The sequence below is a fragment of the Hypomesus nipponensis genome, chromosome 13, assembly GCF_054491055.1.
Source record: "Hypomesus nipponensis isolate SF chromosome 13, ASM5449105v1, whole genome shotgun sequence".
Taxonomy (NCBI): Eukaryota; Metazoa; Chordata; class Actinopteri; order Osmeriformes; family Osmeridae; genus Hypomesus; species Hypomesus nipponensis.
In genome coordinates this window covers 391621-408508 of record NC_140373.1, presented here as the reverse complement: position 1 = coordinate 408508, position 16888 = coordinate 391621, and the positions used below count along the sequence as shown (strand labels likewise).

The 16888-nt window shown below is 48.5% G+C and overlaps 2 protein-coding genes and 1 long non-coding RNA gene across 3 annotated transcripts; 2 read left to right on the top strand and 1 right to left on the bottom strand.

The window, feature by feature from the left end:
• Positions 1–7040: 7040 nt before the first annotated feature.
• Positions 7041–10881, bottom strand: LOC146259286 (uncharacterized). The gene is made up of 3 exons (XR_014729567.1): positions 10478–10881; positions 9253–9365; positions 7041–7257 (listed from the first exon to the last, which is right to left on the bottom strand). It is a non-coding gene; the product is annotated as an uncharacterized LOC146259286 (long non-coding RNA).
• Positions 7231–9205, top strand: LOC146259287 (uncharacterized). The gene is made up of 2 exons (XM_084670652.1): positions 7231–7326; positions 8420–9205. Exon 2 carries the CDS (start codon positions 8429–8431, stop codon positions 9203–9205), a length of 777 nt encoding a protein of 258 aa, XP_084526778.1. The 5' UTR covers positions 7231–7326; positions 8420–8428.
• On the top strand, positions 10033–15129 carry trub1 (TruB pseudouridine (psi) synthase family member 1). Its single transcript, XM_084670651.1, has 8 exons — positions 10033–10212; positions 11497–11595; positions 11981–12036; positions 12162–12243; positions 12849–12921; positions 13783–13922; positions 14001–14057; positions 14151–15129. Exons 1-8 carry the CDS (start codon positions 10065–10067, stop codon positions 14369–14371), a joined length of 876 nt encoding a protein of 291 aa, XP_084526777.1. The 5' UTR covers positions 10033–10064; the 3' UTR covers positions 14372–15129.
• Positions 15130–16888: the final 1759 nt, after the last annotated feature.

Genomic DNA, 16888 nt, shown 5'->3' with positions numbered 1-16888 from the left:
GGGTGGTTAGACTGTGAAGCTGAGTAGTCCAGGGTGGTTAGACTGTGAAGCTGAGTAGTCCAGGGTGGTTAGACTGTGAAGCTGAGTAGTCCAGGGTGGTTAGACTGTGAAGCTGAGTAGTCCGTCAGTGTGTTGTTGTTGACCAGACATAGCGAAGGATTTCAAGTTCAGCCCTTCAGCCCTCTGATGAAGAGCAGCAGGGTGAGACAGGAAACACTTCCTCTCTCCCTTTAGTCATGTGACCTCCAGGAAACACTTCCTCTCTCCCTCTAGTCATGTGACCTCCAGGAAACACTTCCTCTCTCCCTCTAGTCATGTGACCTCCAGGAAACACTTCCTCTCTCCCTCTAGTCATGTGACCTCCAGGAAACACTTCCTCTCTCCCTCTAGTCATGTGACCTCCAGGAAACACTTCCTCTCTCCCTCTAGTCATGTGACCTCCAGGAAACACTTCCTCTCTCCCTCTAGTCATGTGACCTCCAGGAAACACTTCCTCTCTCCCTCTAGTCATGTGACCTCCAGGAAACACTTCCGGTCTCCCTCTAGTCATGTGACCTCCAGGAAACACTTCCTCTCTCCCTTTAGTCATGTGACCTCCAGGAAACACTTCCTCTCTCCCTTTAGTCATGTGACCTCCAGGAAACACTTCCTCTCTCCCTTTAGTCATGTGACCTCCAGGAAACACTTCCTCTCTCCCTTTGGTCATGTGACCTCCAGGAAACACTTCCTCTCTCCCTCTGGTCATGTGACCTCCAGGAAACACTTCCTCTCTCCCTCTAGTCATGTGACCTCCAGGTAACACTTACATTTAGTCATTTAGCAGACACTTATGCAGAGCGACTTACAGTAAGTACAGGGACATTCCCCCCGAGGCAAGTAGGGTGAAGTGCCTTGCCCAAGAACACAACGTCATTTGGCACGGCCGGGAATTGAACTGGCAACCTTCTAATTACGAGGCCGATTCCATCACCGCTCAGCCATCTGACCCCCACTTCCTCTCTCCCTCTAGTCATGTGACCACCAACTCATGCTTGTACATGCTGGCTGAAGCCCTGGAGTCTCCCAGGCTCTGGACAGCAGTGTGGTGTCCAGGGCGGAGCCTCCAGGTGCTGACAGCAGCAGGGTGGTGTCCAGGGCGGAGCCTCCAGGTGCTGACAGCAGCAGGGTGGTGTCCAGGGCGGAGCCTCCAGGTGCTGACAGCAGCAGGCTGGTGTCCAGGGCGGAGCCTCCAGGTGCTGACAGCAGCAGGGTGGTGTCCAGGGCGGAGCCTCCAGGTGCTGACAGCAGCAGGGTGGTGTCCAGGGCGGAGCCTCCAGGTGCTGACAGCAGCAGGGTGGTGTCCAGGGCGGAGCCTCCAGGTGCTAACAGCAGCAGGGTGGTGTCCAGGGCGGAGCCTCCAGGTGCTGACAGCAGCAGGGTGGTGTCCAGGGCGGAGCCTCCAGGTGCTGACAGCAGCAGGGTGGTGTCCAGGGCGGAGCCTCCAGGTGCTGACGGCTGACCCAGACTGACAGGCCTCACACTGCTGATGCTCTGCATGCTGAACTCTGAACAGGGAGGACTTCGCTGAGTAATCATTTTATCCTCTGGACCCAGCAGAACCAGTCAGGGAGCCAGTGTTGCCAGCTGATCCTCTAGACCCAGCAGAACCAGTCAGGGAGCCAGTGTTGCCAGCTGATCCTCTAGACCCAGCAGGGAACCCTGCCTCCTACTCTCCCTCCAAGCCCCGCTGTTCCTGCTTACAGGTTTACTTCTACTGAACCATGGAGTCACATCTCCACTTTATTACTCTTTCCATCTAAACTCAAAACAAACATTGGAAGGGGTTAGCATTGGGGCAGCCAAGGGGAAAGCTGGAGGTTATGGTTCTGGCTCCTCCTGGATAGAAAGTAGAAGTGAGGTGAGGAGATGTCAGTCAGAAGGAGGCGATTACTGTGGCTGGGTAAATAACCAACCAGCAGGCTGGGGCGGATAGGGAGAGGATGGGAAGAAGAGCAGAGAGAGAAGAGGAGCTAAAGAACAGGGAGAGAGAGACGAGAAGAGAGAGGAGAAAAGGAGGATAGGAGGGGGGAGGAAGATGTACAGTCAGCAGGTATTAAAGTGATGGCCTCTGCTAGTCTAGCAAGGGACACACAGAAAAGGGGGTGTACACCTGTGTCCAAATAATGTGTACAACTATGCTGAAAGGAAATGTTGTTTTACATACACACACACAAACACATCAGCCTAGAGAAAAAAAGAGAGAGAGACAGGGAGGTGATGTAGCCTCCTGTCTGTGTGAGGGGATAGACAGAGGAAGATGCCATAGCAGAGTTATACATGGTGTCAGAGGACCCAGGGAGAGTTCTGAATCAGGCCTCTGCTGAATGGTTTCTCATCTCCTATTTGTGCTACTACCAGTAATCACTGTGACAGCCATTAGCCAACTACTATCAGACACACCACACACACACACCACACACACACACTCCACACGCACACTCAGCCCCTCTTTGGGTACAGAGGACTTCCTGCTGGGATCAGGCCCAGGATAGCCCAGGGAAGCCCATGATAGCCCAGGATCAGGCCCAGGATAGCCCTGAAACAACAGCTTACTTTCACCAGCCCCCTCGCCCCTCCAGCCCCCTCTCCCCTCCAGCCCCCAGCCCCCTCTCCCCTCCAGCCCCCTCTCCCCTCCAGCCCCCAGCCCCCTTTCCCCTCCAGCCCCCTCTCCCCTCCAGCCCCCTCTCCCCTCTCCCCTCCAGCCCCCTCTCCCCTCCAGCCCCCTCTCCCCTCCAGCCCCCTCGCCCCTCCAGCCCCCTCGCCCCTCCAGCCCCCTCGCCCCTCCAGCCCCCTCTCCCCTCCAGCCCCCTCTCCCCTCCAGCCCCCTCTCCCCTCCAGCCCCCAGCCCCCTCGCCCCTCCAGCCCCCTCGCCCCTCCAGCCCCCTCTCCCCTCCAGCCCCCTCTCCCCTCCAGCCCCCTCGCCCCTCCAGCCCCCTCTCCCCTCCAGCCCCCAGCCCCCTCGCCCCTCCAGCCCCCTCTCCCCTCCAGCCCCCAGCCCCCTCGCCCCTCCAGCCCCCTCTCCCCTCCATCCCCCTCGCCCCTCCAGCCCCCTCTCCCCTCCAGCCCCCTCTCCCCTCCAGCCCCCTCTCCCCTCCAGCCCCCTCTCCCCTTCAGCCCCCTCGCCCCTTCAACCCCCTCGCCCCTCCAGCCCCCTCTCCTCTCCAACCCCCTCGCCCCTCCAGCCCCCTCGCCCCTCCAGCCCCCTCGCCCCTCCAGCCCCCTCGCCCCTCCAGCCCCCTCGCCCCTCCAGCCCCCAGCCCCCTCTCCCCTCCAGCCCCCTCTCCCCTCCAGCCCCCTCGCCCCTCCAGCCCCCTCGCCCCTCCAGCCCCCTCGCCCCACCAGCCCCCAGCCCCCTCTCCCCTCCAGCCCCCTCGCCCCTCCAGCCCCCTCGCCCCTCCAGCCCCCTCGCCCCTCCAGCCCCCTCGCCCCTCCAGCCCCCTCGCCCCACCAGCCCCCAGCCCCCTTGCCGTTACAGCCCACCAGAGTATCCCAGTCAGTTTGTTCTCTATAGGTGATGCAGGCCAGATAAACAGAATAGGCTGCTAATCTTGCCACCCACTGTCTTGCACCCAGCACAGGTCTGAAAGGTCTGGGTGAACTGGTGTGGTCTGGGTGAACTGGTGTGGTCTGGGTGAACTGGTGTGGTCTGGGTGAACTGGTGTGGTCTGGGTGGTCAAGTTGAGGTCTGGATGGTCAGAATCGGAAGTCAGGTCTTCAGAGTTTTAATACGATCTGAGGAACTCATGAAAGCCCATCCAAGGCCGTTGTTAAATGAGGTCTATTCCTGGCATCCTCTGACATGAGCCCATCTGACAGCCTTAACTAGGCTTCCCTGTAGGAGCACAGTGATACAGGGTGAGAAAGGAAGAGAGGGAGGGAGAAGAGGGGAAATCAGGAGTGCAGGAACATACTAAGTGAATGAGAGATGGAGAGAGGGATTAGATAACAAGAGTGAAAAGACAAGACAGAGTGAGAGAGAGATGCAGAGAGATGCAGAGAGAGAGAGAGAGAGAGAGAGAGAGAGAGACCAAGGACTGAGAGCAAGGGCAGAGCGCATAACCCAGGGCAATACAAGAGAGGCCAACCCAATGTGTCAGTTTGAATTTCAACATGGAGGCTGGCTTCACTGTTTGAACCCTTAGAGTTTGGTACAACCAATCTCTCCAAATGACCCATAGCAACAGGCTCTATTACGAGAGGTCTAGAGGCTTTGGGCCCTGAGCTAACAACCTAACAACAGTACGGGGGTCAGGAGGAGGGGAGGGGGAGGTGGGGGGGCAGGAGAGGGGAGGTAAAGTCTGCTCCTGCAACCACTGTGACTTGGACAGTGAGTAGGCCCATGATCGATGACAACATTAAACGACGAAGCATTAAAGCACAGAAGCTTTCAGAACTCTTTATCACATTACTGCTGGCCGAACATAAACACTGGGAGGAAGCAGGGCACTTCCAAAGTCAAACAAGCTGGAGCAGGACATGTGCTTCCACCAGGGGAGCAGGACATGGAAACACAGCAGCCTGCTAGAGACTGGCCAGACCAGGGCTGAATCTCTCCTATAGATAAGGAGCTGTAACGCTCTCTAAACATGAAGCAAGTCAACAGGGACCATCAGAGGGCCTGCTTGTATTATCTGGTTACACGCGCATATCTCCCAGCACTACTCATTCCCCAGTAGGTAAATTAGCCTGTTAGCTAAAGTGTTGCTGAAATGTGTTTAAGACTCTGGTTCTGGTGAGGCCAGTGGCCTGTTTGTCCTCTGACCCCTGCTAGCCTGGCTGCCCTAACCTCCGCTGCATGGGAGTGCTCTCCACACTTTTTCTTGCCTCCTGATTTATTTCAACATCTCCTCAACAGAACGAGATATCAACATGCCAGTTAAAACAATCTTCTGAACTGATACAGAGAATCAGAATGGTGAGTCGTGAGCTAGCTTCACAACTCAACCTGGCAAGATAATCTGTCCTGTTGTTCCAGAACAAGTTCACTTGAACGGTGGAATGTGAACAATGTACACAGTTACGATTAGATTAGAAAGATTATTATCGCTTCCATAACATTTAGATAGTATCTACCAGCAACAAAAACTTACCACTGAATGCAAAGAAATAGGAAGAAGTCAACCACACATTAATAATAATACAGAACCTCTCTTGATAGCTAACTTACAACAATGATGTTCAATAGGAAAAGTTTTAAAGTAAAATAAAAAACACATCATGATAGCGGTTCATTCGAAAAACAAGCACTGACGTCAAACAATCTGAAGCAGCCAGGAAAAACCACCGAACTGGGAAAACCTCCGCTTGAGCTGTTTGGTCAGTTTATTTTTAGCCTTTTATTCCATGACTTTTCTTCATGGTATTCACCGCTCTCTCTTTACTCCTTAAATTCGCCAGCTGCTCATTGAATAAGAGTTGCAATCTGCCGTAAACTATTACTGCCAACGTTCGACCTTTCTCATTAGGACTTAACCCTAGTCTCCAAAATGACGGCCAACCAACTTTCTAAGCCCAATCATAATGAAATAAAAGCAACAAAAATGTTTACGATTAAAACAATGTGGTTGATGAGTAAACGGATTTTCAGTGGGCTCAAGGGACTGGCAGTAACCCATTTGTTTTGCCTACTAGGCTACACGATAGCCTACATTATTACTTTTTTTTAGGGTGCAGCAGACTAACCTGCCTGCTCGTACCTGTGATTCTACAGAACAGGTGCGCGAGGACGACAGTCAGATCTTACCTCGCGCAGACATGACGTGGTCACAGATTAAAAAGTCCTCAGGGAGCAAAAGAACCGCTCGAACTGAACGCGACTGCGACGGCCGATATTCAGAAACAAAGTCTCACTTCTGATATCTGAAGAGAAAAACGAATCCCTCCGGGTCTGCGAGAGCAGTATGTTAATGTAGAGCCTGCTTAGACAGCTGTGCAAAGTATCAACGCATCCAGGCACTCACAACGGGGCGTGTCCTAAATGCAAACGCGTGTTATAATAATAGGCTAGTTATGATATGATGACTACATTATTGGAAACTGACTTAAAGCGTTTGATTTTAGTCAATCCCACAATTCAGTCGGTGGATAGCCTATACCTGCTGTTGTTTTTCGCAATTCATTTCGACACTTAACCAATGCCATTGGAGCATGAATTAAATGCGGTGCCAGTTAGACTCTTGTGAGTGTTGCTATCTGTGTTGTGGAGCGTGCACTAAACAGCGGTGAAAACTAAACCAAGAACTCCTCAAGTCCTCCAGACAGTTGCATCTCTACATGTCTACTTGTCAAGCTTAATTTGTCCCGAACTGATCATTAATCTGACATGCAAGTTTTAGGCCGATTTTTTTTTAAATTACAGTTTTGCGACCATCATCTCGAATGTTGTGTTCTTACTGAAGTAATACTCACCTAGTAACATTTAACCAGCAGGGGGCGGTCCGAAGCAAAAGTAGGAGCTGGGTTGAAGTCTTCTGCGCTTTTGAAAGAGTCTGGAAGTCTGTAAACCATGCCTTCCGATCTACTGGACGGCTCCAGATACGCCATCACACCTGTCAGCCGGGCAGTGTAGGTAAACCTTACCCGTAATGCCCACCACCACCCGTAATGCCTAACACCACCCATAATGCCCAGCACCACCCTTATTGTAAGAGAACGGGATTCCTGACAGATGGGTTTGGTGCAATAATCCTGCCTCCAGGATGGTTTGAATGAAATAATATTTAGTTTAATATTTGAGTATCTCTTGAACAGGTACGTGAAGCTTCTTGGAACAAAATAACCTGTATGTATATCAGTTGGTATACATTTTTCTATACAGTGTGTCTTTTGTATCAATGGGACTGGTGTTTTACAAGGTAGAGAGGAACTGCGGATAAGAGGTAGAGGGATTTTCCAATCTGTCATATCAATGACAGAACACTTATTACACTTTATAGATGTCCATTCTAGTGATATAAATTAGATTAAGATTATAACAGATTCAGATAACTTCCCAATAATTAAATAATGGATGTGATTTGTGTTCAGGAAAGACGGTCTTTATTGACTGTTGGAGCAAAACGACCAGAATATTGAAAAACCTGTTCTTGAAATACATAACATGCAAATACAACATTACATACAACCAGGACCGGTTTTAGGCACGGGGGGCGCCAAGTAAGTTTCATTTTCCTTTCCTGGTCCGTTTCTCAGCTGAACAGGGTTACGGCCCCGCCCCCTCTGCCGACAGGGAAAATATATTTCAAACAGTCATTTGGTTAACAGACAGGAGAAGAAGCTCTTGAACAGGTATGTATGTTGAGAATTTTCACTTTGTGTTTGTATTTACTGTGCAGTGCATTTAACATCCAAAAAGATCTGAAGTTTCAAGTGTATGTGCCATTAGTACTGAGTACAGAAAACCTGTACTTCTAGGAGACACTGGGTATGAGGAAGACAGGAGGAGATGTGGAGATCATACACGGAACAAACTATTCACATCAAATATGTCCATAAGAATAATGTTAAATATGATCTTAACTTCTATAGCATTATGATAGGATACTCCATATGGGGATCATGATTTCAAACTGAGAGACATAGAGTGTTAGGTGCATACAGAAGGAGATGTAAGACTGTGTGTTTGTGTAGAAAAATTTGATTAAAACGATGTTGTGTGTTTCTGATAGAGCAGGTCAGAGGCTGTTGTTGCCATAGTTACACACAGGTCATGTATTCCCTCTGATCTCTCTTCTCAGCACAGTGACAGTCTAACCCTAACAGTGATGTTCATTGAGGTTGTGCAGTGACGGTCTAACCCTAACAGTGATGTTCATTGAGGTTGTGCAGTGACAGTCTAACCCTAACAGTGATGTTCATTGAGGTTGTGCAGTGACAGTCTAACCCTAACAGTGATGTTCATTGAGGTTGTGCAGTGGCGGTCTAACCCTAACAGTGATGTTCATTGAGGTTCTGATTCCAAATTCATGTTTAACAGTATGACTCAACTCAAATCGTACCTAACAAGCCATGTTAGTCAGGTGGCTGAGCGGTTAGGGAATCGGGCTGGTAATCAGAAGGGTGCCGGATCGATTCCCGGCCGTGCGAAATGACGTTGGGCAAAGCACTTCACCCTACTTGCCTCGGGGAATGTCCCTGTATTTACCATAAGTCGCTCTGGATAAGGGCGTCTAAAAAATGACTAAATGTAAATGTTTAATTCTGCTGTGTCAGTTATATGGCTGTTATAAAGTACAAATAACCTTTATAGTGTGTTTATTGAACCTGGATGCAGGCTGGGCAACCCAGGCAACTGGGAAGCATGGGGAATAGTGGAGGGGACAAAAGATGATCTGGAAACAATGAGATCAAAAGGGTATTTTATTTATCTCTCTTATTTCAGATGTAAACAATGTCAAAGATCAAAACCCTGAATGAGATTGGTCAGCTGGAGTCTTCTGGCTATGGCAGGCCCTGCCCCCGGCATGGCCTGCACCTGCTCTACTGGTTCTGCAACGACTACATCTCCTTCGACAACAACGGAGACCTAGTGGCATCAGAACACCCCAAAGGGAAAAAGTATGGCTTCCACCGGTTTGGTAACCATGTCGAGGATGACGGTCAACTGCTCCCACAACAGAACACTCCTTACTATGAGGTGGGCAACCTGTTTGCCCCAGGAGCTGGAGACTTGCCTGAGTATGTGAGTTTAAACTGTAGACGTGTCAGTAACCTCAGCAACATGGATCGCATCATCATAAGCCTCCGCTCACAGTTGATAGTGGACAAGGTCTACGTAACCCAGCACTTGGACAGGTCCAAGTTCGATCGCCAGAACACCTTCTGCATTAGTAAAGGGTTAGTGCTGATCCTCCGTAACCTGGATCTGGAGGACGGACTGCTGTGGCAAGTTGGCTACCTCTCCCAGACAACTTTGTTACACGTTCGCTGTGCCCAGCTGCCCCACCCCGCCCCACTGCCCCGCCCCACTGCCCCGCTGCCCCGCCCCGCCCCACTGCCCCGCCCCGCCCCACTGCCCCGCCCCGGGGGGTCTGGCCGGGCGAGAGATTATTATTTATGCAGTTCTGAAGAGAGCAGAGGAGGGTGGAGGCGAGAGGACGATGTCGTCATCAGGATGCCACACGAGAGTGTACGACCAGAGAAGTGTTGCAACTGTGTGATTTTGTAGTCTGGACCAGAGTGATGAAGGGGGCTTAAGAAGCCCTGGAGGCCCACCTCTTCCAGCTCCACCTGGAGGCCCACCTCTTCCAGCTCCACCTGGAGGCCCACCTCTTCCAGCTCCACCTGGAGGCCCACCTCTTCCAGCTCCACCTGGGGGCCTACAGACACTGCACCAACAAAATGATCTATAATGTTGCACTGAAGATATGCTGCTGCTCTTGGTGCACTGTACTATGTTATACTGTTGCTGACATGCTGTTCTTGCACTGTTGCTGAGTTAGTGTTAAACTGTGCCTGGTAGCTGCGATTGCTTTGCATTGTGGCTGGTGAATACATTCCATGTCTTGACTTTATCCTCAGAAATACTATTAGAAATACAGACTTCTGATCATTGACTTCCTGCTGTACTTTCTGTGTGTACATTTTGTATAATAACACTGCTAAATGAATGTAAGGGTTAGACTACGTGACGTAAGGAAACACAGTGGGGCATTCTTTACTAGAATAGTGTGATTATGTTGATGACCTTAAAAATGAAACCTTAAATCAAATCATTGTTCCTATTTAAATAGATCGACTTTTAAAAATATATAGGCTATTTCTTGTTGGCTCTATTTGTTTTGCAATACGCCGTAAATCTTATTCTTACTCCAATTACAAGGACATTTTCAAATAAAGAGATCTTGGAGGACAATAGCTGGAGTATTTACTTCATTCATTCAAAGCAATATCGGTCGTCAGCTGTGAAGTTTGGCATCCAGTCGTCAACTATCAGTGGCCTACAAAAGAAAAACGAACTACAAATCTACGGTATTTCCGAGCTAAGAAATACTGCCGTCATCCACTTGCGCCAGACTTAAGGAAGCATGGCTGGAATTGTGACAAACGGATCTGTACCAAAACATGCTTCTTTATCAACTCTACAGTCATTGAATGGACTTTTTGCCATTTATAAAAAGGAAGGACCAACGTCCGCAGATGTGTTGAACTCATTAAAAGAAGCACTCCTCAAAGGTAGCCAGCCATTACGTTTGATTAGCGTTGCATTAGCTCTTGTTACTAGTTGCTAGCTCTAGCTGGCTTGCTAGCTGCAGTGCAGTGTACAACTGCATGCAATGTTAGCAAAGACAACGCGATGCTGGGGAAAATTCCAAATATTCAACGCAAGCTACTTGGTAGCGTGTTTCATTACCTTTTATCATATTATGACTTATCTTTCTTTTATGAAGTTGTAGCTATGTTTCAACTGTATTATAGATTTGCAAAGTTTTTTAATTACCCAAGTTTTCTTGCGTTGCTTCGGTGGAAAGCAGCCTGATGAAATGCGGTGTCATTCTGTGCGCCGTAGCCGAATTTAATGCTTTCCCACTCGTCTATAGTTGTATCATAGACGAGTCTTCAATACTCTTTGCTATTACTGTTACGCTGTTAGCCTACTGGAATTAGTCATTGGAACACTTAAGTGTCAATGTTGAATGTGTATTGCCCTGCGTGAGCCACCTTCAGTGTTGGTTTGGGCGGCACTTCCACTCTCGACCGAACCGACAGGCAATTCTAGGCACCATGTCACAACCCTAGAGCTGTAAAGCTAAATAGCGAAAATCAAGGTTTATTCCAGCAGGACTACAGTTGTTACTAGGGGTGTAACAATATATCGTGGAACAATATATCGCAATACGACAATTGTACAATATGTATCGTAGAGTTGTGGCAATATTTTTACTATATAACGTCCGTTTGATGCTATTGGTTGAGTAACCAGCACGCAACCACAGCCATAGAAAAACTGTTAGGGTTAGGTTTAAAAATATATATTTTTCTATGGCTCTGCACGCAACCTACTCAGCACCTGCATCATGTGTGCATTAATTGCATTCGAAATCGCTTGAACTGAGTTAACTAAATTGTATTTACATCAAAGAAAATTATTGAAACTGTTAAATGTTTTGGAAATAAATCTGAATTGAATTTTTTTTACAAAAAAATGCTGTTCTAAATATCATGATACGTAGGCCTATTGTATCGTACATCCAGTATCGTAATACGTAACAAATCGTGAGCTGAGTGTATCGTTGTACCCCTAGTTGTTACTGTAGCTAGCACTGATTTGGTCTTTGATGGATGATAGTCTACCATCACAAATACCGTGTTTGTGGATGCTATATGTTGAGTTAGGGTTGTGGTGGTCATTTGAATTTGCTTTATTTTAAGGCTTGTTACAAACCACAAGTTTGTATGGTTTCTTACTACATGATAAAAGAGAGAAAAAATAACACATATTTCATGAATTTGCATCAGAGGCAGGCGTTAAAAACCCTAATCCCCGCAAGAGGAAGAAACAAGCTCTGAAAATAGGGCATGGAGGTACCCTGGACAGCGCTGCCTCTGGTGTTCTCGGTGAGTTCCTCATAGAAACTAGGATCAATATGAAGGATGAGACACAGGCAACATAATGGGGCCAGCTTTGGCTCTGATTCTGCATTACTGCACAGTGAATGGCAAGGTTACCGTTATCCTTTAGCTAATTTAGGGTCGGTTGCTGTAGATTACGAGCTGACGCTGGTCCGATGAACATTATCACATGATGTGTTGTGACGTTTTTTTCTCAAACTTGATATTTAACCTAGCTCATCTATAGGGAGTCTTCCATTTACTCACATGAATACCCATTTAGTCTCATGTTCCATAACATGATTTTCCAAACCAAAAGTATGAACTTTTTGATGTATTTAAACTTGTTATCGCCATCTATTGGTTGGTTAAAAAACATTGTCTGTTTCAGTCGTTGGGATAGGGAACGGTACGAAGATGCTCAGTACAATGTTGGCTGGCTCTAAGGTGAGTGGTCCTCTTCAGTATCAATCCAAAACACTCAGATGAATGCATGTGTGTATACATACAGGCTAGCGATGGGTCTGTGCATAATGCTGTAATACTGGGTCAAATTCAGCTTCTGTCTTCAGAAATACAGAGCTGTCGGTGAGTTGGGGAAAGCCACAGACACCCTGGATGCCACCGGTAGTGTGGTTCACCAGGAGAAATATGGTGAGGAACTCAGGTAGGACAGAGGGGTGGATCAGGGTCCCAGGGCAGCACAGAGGGGTGGAGCAGGGTCCCAGGGCAGTACAGAGCGGTGGAGCAGGGTCACAGGGCAGCACAGAGGGGTGGAGCAGGGTCCTAGGGCAGCACAGAGGGGTGGAGTAGGGTCCTAGGCCAGCACAGAGGGGTGGAGCAGGGTACCAGGCCAGCACAGAGGGTCGGAGCAGGGTCCCAGGGCAGCACAGAGGGGTGGAGCAGGGTCCCAGGGCAGCACAGAGGGGTGGGGATAGTCCAGGCCTGCTGGGATCTGTCTGATTGTAAACAGTGTTCAGAGCCACGGGGCTTCAGATGGCTGAGCGGTTAGGGAGTCGGACTATTAATCAGAAGGTTGTTGGTTCAATTCCCGGCCGTGCAAAATTACATTGTGTCCTTGGGCACTTCACCCTACTTGCCTTGGGGGGAATGTCCCTGTGCTTACTGTAAGTCGCTCTGGATAAGAGCGTCTGCTAAATGACTAAATGTAAATGTTAAATGCTTGATGGAGAACAGGGAGAGGTGTGGGGAAAACTCAGTCACAGAGCGTCTGTGAGTCTCCCTCTGTGTCCCCTCAGATCACATCACCCAGGAGCTGCTGCAGGACAAGCTGAAGATGTTCACTGGTGACATCATGCAGGTCCCACCTCTGTGAGTCTGTATGCCTCTGGGAGTGAGTCAGTCACTGTGGTTACACAGGTTCAAATTACTGGCTTATTTGGACTGAAATAGAATTATCCCTTGTGAACACCTTTGTTAGAATAATTGCGGTCCAATTACGATCCGATCGACATCCCGAGATAACTCGATCCGAGTCGGTTGATAATTCGGACATCGCATGCTTGTAAACGGTGAATTGGACTATGAACTGGACTTTGCGTCTTTGCGCATGCTTGAGATCCTCCCGCCCTCCGTCCCAGGTCGTGACCTGGAAGTCGAAAAAGACGATAAGTTGTCGCTGCCGGGAGCCGGCCCGGCAGAAACGAACAACGCGAGCCAATAGCGCCGTTTGCATTCACAGTACTCCTATTGTCTTCATGCATGAAATGTAGAGGGGGCATAGCTTCACCTTGCTCTCTGTTCGCTGACTTTCTTGAAATGGGGATGTTGTTGTTGGTAGTGGTGAAGAGGTCAAGCGGAAAGGGCTGTATCACCACTAGCTGTAATGAAAACAGCGCCACCTATCGTACTGGGATATGACATGCTTTCGGCCAATGATTCGGTTTATATTAGGATAATAGCAGTTGTCCCAAAAATTTGCATTATCCGAATAAAGATAGATTCAAAATGATACCATCATGGAAACACACTGAGTGTACCTCAAGGAGTCAGTTTGCCTCTAATAGTGAGCCAGTGGTCCTCTGGGAAGGTGTAAGGTTAGTAAATAGAATGATAACCTGCCTCTTTTTCTTGGGATCCTTGTGACAGTAAACTGTAGTCTCTCTAAGACAGCTCTGGTCAGGCAGAAGACATGGACGGATCCCTGACCTCTGACCTCTGCGGTTCTTCCAGCTACTCTGCACTGAAGAAGGATGGCAAGCGTCTGTCTGTCCTGCTGAAGCAGGGCCACGAGGTAGAGGCCAAGCCCGCCCGGCCCGTCACCGTCCACAACATCTCCCTGCTGGACTTCCAGCCTCCTGTCTTCACCCTGGGTCTGTCTCTCCACCACAGCTGTGTTGTGACCGGGCTCCCACACGCTCTCAGCTAACCAAACACATTCTGTTGTCCAGATATCGAGTCTGGGGGTGGATTCTACGTGAGAAGCTTGGTGGACGATCTTGGAAAAGGTGCAGAAGTCATAATCTACATTTGTACAATATGTTATCATATTTGTGTGTTATACTATATTCTATCATATATTTGTGTGTCTCCGTCCCCAGCACTGGCGTCTTGCGCCCATGTGAAGGAGCTGGTCCGGACCAAGCAGGGCCAGTTCACCTTGGACCTTTGTCTGAGGGAGGAGCAGTGGACCCTGCAGCACCTCCTCCAATCTCTGCAGCCCTGCCCGGGGTCAGGGGTCAACGGAGAGACCGTGAACCTGGCCGCTCCCGTTCCCAGCCTGGGGGTGGAGGCGGGCCCAGATCAGAGAGAGGATCGGTAGTTCTGCTGCAGTCCTTGATGTGCTGTGTAACTTCCGGTCAGAGCCGGGTTACAGAGTAGCCGTGTCCAGGGTGGGAGCAGAGTTGGTGAGGAGAGGAGGGTTAGGGAGGAGAGAAGGGTGAGACTAGGGTGAGGAGAGGAGAGAAGGGTGAGACTAGGGTGAGGGAGGAGAGAAGTGGCAGTAGACAGGGCCAGGTGAAAACATGTCATCACCTGGTCCCAGGATGGTGGTGTAACTCCACCTCTGAGCTCAGGCCTGTTAACACGGCTCTCTGCCCTCGCAGATTCACCCTCAGCTCAGCCTGCTCCTGTGTCTTAGTTACAGCGTGTTGTTTTCTCATGTTGTCCTCATCTGTAGACACCATTTCTGTTCCCCAGCAACATGGAGGAGGAGGGGCAGGTGGAGAGCAAGCTTGTGACATGGAAGCGGCTCACTAACCAGCTGCTGTTCCTACTGGACTCCAAGCTTCGTGCTTGAACGTGATATTGTTGTTTTATTTGATGATATGCAATGTTTAAATAGTGTTAACATCTGTGATTTAAAGATGTTTAATACAAGGTTTCCTTCCTAAGTCAGGTAGGATGTGTGCATTGTACACTTCAGTTTAAAGTCAACACTTGGACTCCTGGGAAAGGAGAGGACAGAATGATGTCTGTATTATTTTTAAATTGCTGTGGTAACGACACCATTTTGGTGAGACATGATTGATTGTTCTTTTGATTCAATTTGTTTTCATATAAAACACAAGTCCAGATGAAGCATTTGTCTGTGTGTAATTTCCCTTTGCTGACACTGGTCCAGACATACAAATCCTAATTTTATTACATTAAATCCACTTTATGGCTCTGGATTACTTTTTTTAAATGATCTGGCACAAGAGAAAGCTATTTGTGGTTTAGAGGGGGAACTTTACAGATCTGTTTGACCATGTGAGTTTTACTGGAATAATCCCATAGCCTTAGTCCTGGAGGATATGAGTTTTACTGGAATAATCCCATAGCCCTAGTCCTGGAGGTTTCAACTGGATCCACCTTGTTGATACCAGCCTGTAAACAGTATAGCTCTAGGATATTTCAGTGTTTGGATAAGTGCAGTTTTTGTGTGTAATAATTGTTTTTTTGTTTACCAAGGTAGGAACCCCTGGTTCTTAATATGTAGTGAGGACTCAGGACTGGCTGCTAGCTGTGCATGCTACCCTCATCCCGAAGATAACTAAGACATACTCTTCACAACTATAACTGACACATGAGGATAGTGATTAGTATTGAATGGAATATGATATTCAAATATTATAGGAACTATTATAGATACAGATATGGGAGCTTCATAGCATAGCTACATTAACATGCATCAAAGGGACACTGGAAGGGATTTTAACGGAGAAACAGGTTCACCACTAGGGGGCGCTCTTCCAGGATGCAGCGCCTCAGCTCAGTCCAGACTCAAGGTTAGAGAAGGTGGTCTCCAGCTAAAACAACGGGACACACAGTTAAATACTAACACAGCTCACCACTCTCAACTCTAACTTGACACCAGAATGTTAGAAGTTCAAGGTTATCTTTATTGTCCCAGAAGGGGAAAAGGTTTTGCAGCCAGTCGTTCAGATGAGAACGACGCCTCTACAACATGCCACAACTCGCATCGCAGCATCCCTCTCGCCATCTCCTCAGGGGAACCACATGTTGTCATGATCGCAGCACAATGTGTCCGGCTGCTCCGTCGGGGCCCCTTACTTAACTGGCAGCAGCTACTGCAGTGCACCACGCGCAGACATATGGCTCAGCCCTACCATCAACCCCTACTAGACAAACAGGTTGACTCAGTCACTATCTGGTCTCCACGCACCCTGCCAGCTCTCGACAAATTGAAGCCTTTGCTAACTTGAACTGTGGCTGACTGAGTCACATTAAGGCCTGTAACCAGCGTTTTTGTGAGATCCAACTACATATGTAAATAATAGGTCTGGGATAGTTGTGTTGTTGTTGAGGGGGGCAACATTTAAATGATGAATTATGTGTGTTGTTTTACTGAGGTCTGAAAACCCTGTAGCCCTCATGGCAGGGGCGGAGGTTTGTTTTCAGATGTGGGTGGGACAGCTTTTTTAATAACTGGGGATGCGGCCGTTAAATATAATTTGATTAATAAAGTGTGTGTGTGTATGTGTGTGTGTGTGTGTGTGTGTGTGGGGGGGTTCTTTACTGTGCCAGGTAGCTGAGATGTTTTTATGTTGCTTTGGATAAAAGCGCTCAGGTCGCAGTAGAAAGAAATGTGTCTCCCTTTGGAATGTAAAGGTTAGCGTTTGTAGTTTTGCATAGTGGCACACAATTAGAGTATGGCAGCTGCGAATATATGGTGACCTATATACTGAGATAGCCAATGGAACAGGTTCTGAAATAGTAGGCTATGTGTTACATTGCCAGCCGATCTGTTCGGTCAGGCTTAAACAAACCCTATCTTACAACTCAAGTTATTTTAATTCAACGTTTTCTACTCTTACAGGATTGTGAGAGTTTATTT